Source organism: Caretta caretta, chromosome 7 (genome assembly GCF_965140235.1).
Source record: "Caretta caretta isolate rCarCar2 chromosome 7, rCarCar1.hap1, whole genome shotgun sequence".
In the NCBI taxonomy this organism is placed as follows: domain Eukaryota; kingdom Metazoa; phylum Chordata; order Testudines; family Cheloniidae; genus Caretta; species Caretta caretta.
The window spans coordinates 106657543-106664679 of record NC_134212.1 but is presented as its reverse complement, the minus strand read 5'-3'; the positions used below and the strand labels follow the sequence as shown (position 1 = coordinate 106664679).

The following is a 7137-nucleotide window of genomic DNA, read 5'->3' as shown; positions in this document are numbered from 1 at the left end:
CTCTGCCCCGAGCCTGGCCGCGCCCGGAGCGGGGTTGTCAACTTTCTACAGGCACAAAACCCGAACGCTGTGGCCCCGCCCCTTCCCTGAGACCACGCCCCTTCCTGTGGGGGGCCCCTCTCACTTTCACTGGCTCGGGGGCTGGGGTGCAGGAGAGGCTGAGGGCTCTAAGTGGGGGTGCGGGCTCTGGGGTGGGGCCAGAAATGAGGGGTTCGGGGGGTGGGAGGGGACTCCGGGCTAGGGCAGGGGGTTGGGGCGCGGGGGGAGGGGAGTGAGGGCTCCGGCTGGGGGTGCGGGCTCTGGGCTGGGACTGGGGATGAGGGGTTTGGGGCACTGGAGGGGACTCCAAACTGGGGGGTGGGGCTGAGGGATTCGCAGTGCGGGAGGGGGCTGTGGCTTGAGGCACGGGGTTGAGGTGTGGGAGGGGGTGAGGGGTTAAGGGTGCTGGAGGGGGCTATAAACTGGGGGGTGGGGCTGAGGAATTTGGAGTGCGGAAGGGGCCTGCGGGTTGAGGCAGGGGGTTGGGGTGTGGGAGGTGGTATTGTCTCTGGGGTGAGGTGTGGGCTCTGGGGTGGGGTCAGGGATGAGGGGTTTGGGATGTCAGAGGGGGCTCCAGGCTGGGGGATGGGATCAAGGGATTCGGAGTGCGAGAGGGGGTTGGGGTGCAGGAGGGGGCGAGGGCTCTGGGGTGGGGCTGGGGATGAGGGTTTCAGGGTGCGGGAGGGGGCTCTGGGCTGGGGCAGGAGGTGAGGACTCTGGGCTGGCGGTGCAGGAGGGGGGTCTGGGTTTGGAGGTGCTCAGGGTTGGAGGTTGGGATGCAGGAGGAGGTGCAGGCTCTGGGGTGGGGCTGGGGGTGAGGTGATTGGGCTGTAAGAGGGGCCTCCAGGTTTTGCGGGGGCCTCAGAGTTGAGGCAGGGGTTGGGGCGTGGACTTACTTTGGGAGGCTCCCAATCAGTGGGGCTAAGGCAGGTTGCCTGCCTATCTTGGGGCACCATGCTGTGCCCCAGAAGTGGCCAGAAGGTCCAGCTCCTAGGTGGGGGCAGGAGGCTCTGTGAGGCACGCTGTTCTCACCCGCAGGCACCGCCCCCCCCGCTCCCATTTGCCGAGAACCGGCCAATAGGAGTGCAGAGCCGGTGCTTGGGGCGGGGGCAGTGCATGGAGCCTTGTGGCCTTTCCGCCTAGGAGTCGGACCTGCTGGCCACTTCCGGGGCACAGCGTGATGCCCCAGGACAGGTAGGGACTAGCCTGCCTTTTCTCCGCAGCACTGCCGACTAGACTTTTAATGACCGGTTGGCGGTGCTGACCGGAGCCACCAGGGTCGCTTTTCCACCGGGTGTTCCAGTCGAAAATCAGACAACTGGTCACCCTAGCCTGGAGCCCCTCATGCCCCCCTGCCCAAACGCGTCTGCTCCCGGCCCCCCTTCCCCCCCCCCCCCCCCCCCCCACACACACACACACACGTTCTGAGCCTGTCTGCCTCCAGACCCAGGCCATTTTCAAAAGATAAAGATTCCAAAAATGGCCATTTTCGAAGGCAAAAGCAAACCTTTGGAGCACCTATTGTTCTGTGAACTTGTTAAACTAAATATCTTCCACTCAGACCTCTGTAGGTCCTCACCTCCAGGCTGCATCTAAATCTTGCTGATTCTTTCTGCATAACATTACTATAATTTGGCTTTTTCTACCCATCCACAGACCTAAAACTCTCAGCCAAGCTATTATCATCTTGTATCTCAATTACTTCAATAATCTTCTCACTGGCTTTGACAACTGCAGTCTTGCCTCGCTCATATCCATTCAGAATGTGACTGCAAAGGTCATTTTCTTATCTTGTCACCCCATTCTTTCCATCCTTCTATTGTCTGCCCCTTCTCTAGTTAATGTTATAAAATAAAATTATTGGACTTTTTGATATGTGTTGAACTTAAGTTTCTCAATTTGGAACAAATATTTTGAAGAAGACATTTAAATTATTTTTTTTGCTTCATTTTTTCATGCAGCTTTATTAATGGTTAAAGCGTTTAACTTTCAGTCCTGCTAATAAAGTGAGCCTGAAACACACATAGTATGCTATCATTAATCTAGTGTTCCATAGCAACATTAATAAGTAAATAAATATTTATATGTTATGGGCATCCTCAAACATTCTTCAGATTTTAATAAATCCATCAAAATTTGAAACTGAAATCTGTTGTTATCCAAAAGAAATGTTGTTAGAATGTTGCAGCTATTTAAAAAAAAAAAAAATCTTTGAATGCTGAAGAATTCATATTTCTCCAAATAGCCTTAACTAATTTATGCTGTAATTATCTCCCATGCTCTACTTACCCGCCAACAATTTTGCATCCATCTATGATGCTGTCAAAATACCATATCTTATGCACACTTTCTATATGGACTACAATCCTTTAACTACCATACTGTAAATGTAAGCCTACAAACTACCTCACAACCATGATATAGGCTGTATGCACAACCCATTCTTTGCTTCAGTTAGATCACCACTGGCCTCTGATGTGACTTGAGTGCAGTGTAGGTGGTTGGCAAGTGAGTGTGGAGTCAGAGATAAGAATATTTGCAGAACCTTTACTGTGAATTTCCTAATTTCAGCTCTTTGTGCTGTATCGCTTTTTGACATTTAAAAATAATCAGTCCGTTAAGGCTTATTACCAGTTGGCAGTCTGCTGCTTATCGTCATTTTCATTACACTAACTCTGGGATTTAAAGTAATTAAGTAGAAACATGTTTTTATATAATTGCATCTTTTCTGAAGTGCGTACTCACTCTTAAAGTTATAAAATGTTAGATTACAGTTTATTTTGACAAGTTCCTCTATGCTATCACAGTTGTGCCGTAAGTTGTAAAATTATTTTAGCCACATGTTTAATAATATGCATTGTAGCTGAATGATTTGGATGCTGGGGCTGCATAACAGTTAGGAACAAGAACAAAAATAAAAACGCATTCAAGCTTTAATAAAAATAGAGTATTTGTACAACAGTCCATGTAGTTGCTAGCATTACTAGTTGATTGGTCTCAAGGCAGACCCACTGAAAACAGTGAATAGGACTATTATTGTAAAGAAGCTTTTAGAATTTAATACAATTATGTTTTGATTGGAGATAAAATTTGTTAAAATGTACAGCTATTAACGTGAACATTCCAGAAAGCTTCTAATATTAGCAGTACTGAAAACAGATTCTAGCTGGTAGCTGCAATTCTCAAAACTATTCACATTTTAAAAACATTAATATTTTTGAATCCTTGTCAAAATAACAATATGTTTACCAAGGTATAGAAAACTGACAGGAAGAAAATAGTTTGTAGGACTGATAGACACAGGTTGAAAGGAAATTAAATTGGTCGAGCCCCTTTGTTGCAAGTGCTCAAAAACTTGAAATTAGTATAATTGAAAATAATTAATTATGTGTAATTGTATTTCTTTTTCAGTTACTGAATAGAGAATAAAAACATTGGGTGAAAATTTATATTCCTGTTTATAAATACTTGAACAATGTTTTCTGTGCATCAAAATCAGTTTTTATAACTTTCTTTATTATTATTTGTCAACAGCTAAGAAGAAACATGTCAATCTACTTGGCTTCTTGGAAGGCTCCTCCTAGTGTCTGTAAATCATCCAAATCAGAAGCTATGGCAAACCTAGCCAATGAGCGGGTAGTGTGTGCTCCCCTTGACACACTTACAGAAGAAGAGATGATGATGAAAGAAATGGGTAACTTGCTGTTCAAACTCTTAACATGGAGCCACTGGATGCATGTTAGTCCCTTAACTGTCCGTGATCATCTCATCCCCCATCTCTCTATCCAAAACAGCCTGAGTCTCTCTTGACAGCCCTCCTTCCTGTGGAACGGCAGGGCTAAGCAGTGGCGCCACACACTGAGGACTAGGCAGAGCGTGCAGGAAGAGTGCAGGGATCACTATGGAGTCATTGGGGCTTGTTTTCAAAGAGGGACAGAAATGGGGGCAATGGTTGATGGGGGCTTGAGGGCAGAGCGAAAGCCTCCCCCAAGTTGTGATATGGAGACCTATCCACTAGGAATTGGATCAAAATAGTTGTAACTGGGCCATGGCCTGATCAGCTAGAGAGAGTAAATAGAAGAACTAGATTAAACAAAAAACCTTTTTCCAGTTTATCATTTATAGGGTTCTTGTTCGACCAAAATAATACACTCCAGCAAGGTGTCTGGCCACATTCGCTGAAAGCATTTTTAAGTCTGTAACCTCTTAAAAAACCCCTAATATAAATATCAAACAAACTAAACAGGAGAGCTCTTATGTCTCCAGGGTTTCTGACCTGACTTTTGGTCAGCAAAGTGCTCTCATATGAGAACTCTCAGAAATTTAAAAAGGGTCTGAGCTGTAAATAGGTAGTGCCCACTTATATCAGCACAGGGACTTGCATCTAGCTGAAACTGTTAAACCTCTTAACCCAGAACACCCATATTGCTCTCTGGAGCACTTGATCTTCCTTCCTGGGACACCACTGGGTTAGGGTGTTGCATATCTTTGGGATCTCCCTGCATTAGGCACTGAATGGTACATATGCCTTGTTACAAATACTAAATTGCTGACTCAGATATTATTTAAAGAATTGGCTAGAATACTTACATCCTTTCTTTTTCTTCATTATAGTGAAAAAATTTGCTCAAGACCAAATTGCACCTTTGGTAAAAGCAATGGATGCAAATGCAGAAATGGATGAATCTGTACTGCAAGGACTATTTGAACAAGGGGTCTGCATATTTTATTATTTTAATTCAAGGGTTACATTGTTATTAAATGTTACTGCCAGTTGTGCAACTTTTTTTTTGTTTTAGATTAAGTCGTTTGAATGAATGTTACCTTTTCTGTTTTCAACCCTAAATCGATGTTTAGTGAGAAATTACAGTTAGAAAAGTTAAAATGTTGTGTTTCATTCTGACATTTAAATTCTGACATAACTATATCAGAGTAGTCATGGTGATGAATCGCATACGTGTTGATAGCTCTGTATTTTGTTTTTTGTATGAGTAAATAACCCTATCTTGACCCCACTGCAGTGACTATTAGCTGGTTAATTTATTGCAGGCATTGCAGAGGGATCTGAAGAGATTTTACATTCTCTGACTTGCACAAAAGTATTTTAATTGCTTCTTACCTCTGAAGTAATTTTTTTTCCAGTAGTGAAAATATTTGAAAATCTTGTCAGCCTAAATTACTGTCTGTGATGATCTCCCCAGAACAGTTGTATTTCATTCTCTCCCTTTTAGCTAATGAGTATTGAGCTTGGACCAGAGTATGGAGGAACTGGATCTTCATTTTTTTCTACCATACTGGTGGTAGAGGAATTGGCCAAGGTTGACCCAGCTGTAGCTCTTCTGTGTGAACTCCAGAACACAGTTACGAATAAATTGTTTATTACATATGGAACAGAAGAACAAAAGAGAACTTATTTGCCCAGATTGGCTAAAGATTTGGTGAGTTAAGTATGTCCTTTATGAAATAACATAAAATTTTATATGATTTCATAATGTTAGTGTCCATTTAGAGAATTAAATGATGCATTACATTTTAAGGCAATATCGTCATATGCAAACATTGGAATTCTATTTGAGACCTGAAATCTGTCATTCCATGTACACAGATATATCCCCTTCATCTGGAGGGTGAAGGGGAAAATCGAAAAGTCTGTTGCACGTTTTTCAGAAATTTGGGGCTGATTCTGCAGTCCTTTTGCACACAACTCCCATGGGCTTCAATTGGAGTTACATATATGTAAAAAATAGAGGATTGCATTTTTAGTAGTTTCTCCTGAACCAAACTTTTCCAGGAGATTTTTACCCTATTCTGTCTTTCTTACAGCAATTTGTACTGTTCCTTGATGTGAATTTAACAATAAACAAGGTTTTTATTTTAAAAAAAAAAAGAGGCACAGTGTTTATCACTGGTGAATTGGGTGGGGGAAAGGAATGATTATTATGTGTACATTAACATCAGCAAAGCAAAAAAGGTTGTTCTATATGGAATCATTATGAATACTCCTAAATATATATATATTTTTTATTAGGAATCCTAAATAGAGTTTGATAAGAATCTTGACTTGCTGTGGAGAAGAACTTAAAAGCAGTGGACTTGAGGGATATGTATCCATGTAATCACTCAGAAATACACTGTAATATGCAGAAAGCAATACTGTGGTGCTGTAGAATAGTAGGAGCCCAGATAAATGTCTCTGTGAATGTAGTGAGTTGTGGTGCATACTCATGCTGTTCTTGCAACTCGGGAGTACCAAAATTAAATCTGAATGCAGCTCATGTAAGATTGGGTTGTGACAACACATCGAGGTCAGTTTGACAGTATTCTAACATCAAGACGTCAGGCAGAAATGTGAGATTTTTCCGCTTGTTTGTTAGAAAAAGGTATTTAGAATATTAGACTTTTTCAAGTATGTAAATCATGTTATTTACAGTATTGCATAAATGTTCTAGTGCTTAGGACCTAGATTCTATAACCTGTACTTGTATTTAGTATCTTACTCTGTTACCCATAGATTTCAGTGGGACAAATTGTAAGGAACTACTCAGCATGAGTTACAGAAATTGGTATCAGTCTGTAATCTGCCCTGTCTCCTTAACTGAGGTCCCAGAACAGTTGCCATACTCTGGGTTTTTTTTTCTTTTTGGCAGAACACATCATTCCGGCAGAACCACTAAGACAGCTTACTTGGTAGGTCAAACCCTGAAATACAGTTAGCTAGTTAGTACTAGGGCTGTTGATTAATTGCAGTTAACTCACGCGATTAGCTCAAAAAAATTAACTGCGATTAAAAAAAATTAATTGTGATTAATAGCTTTGGTAAACAGTAGAATACCAATTGAAATTTATTAAACAGTGCTCACTTTATATTATTATTTTTTATTACAAATATTTGCACTGTAAGAATGATTTTAAAAATAGTATTTTTCAATTCACCTCATACAAGTGCTGTAATGCAGTCTCTCTTTATCGTGAAAGTGTAAACCTTTTTTTTGTTATATAACTGCACTCAAAAACACAACCGTCTAAAACTTTAGAGCCTACAAGTCTACTCAGTCCTATTCCTTGTTCAGCCAATTGCTAAGACAGACAAGTTTGTTT

At 42.0% G+C, this 7137-nt stretch overlaps 1 protein-coding gene across 2 annotated transcripts in view; it reads left to right on the top strand.

Moving 5' to 3' along the window:
* The window catches only part of ACADSB (acyl-CoA dehydrogenase short/branched chain), a 30853-nt gene that overhangs the window by 257 nt on the left and 23459 nt on the right, over positions 1-7137 (top strand). For both annotated transcript variants that reach the window (XR_007357470.2, XM_048856212.2), the window contains exons 2-4: positions 3574-3733; positions 4654-4754; positions 5271-5477. Coding sequence is in view for 1 of the 2 variants with exons in the window: in XM_048856212.2 (XP_048712169.2) it covers positions 3574-3733; positions 4654-4754; positions 5271-5477 (468 nt within the window). In the remaining variant the exon portion in view is untranslated. The remainder of the gene's footprint in view (positions 1-3573; positions 3734-4653; positions 4755-5270; positions 5478-7137) is intronic.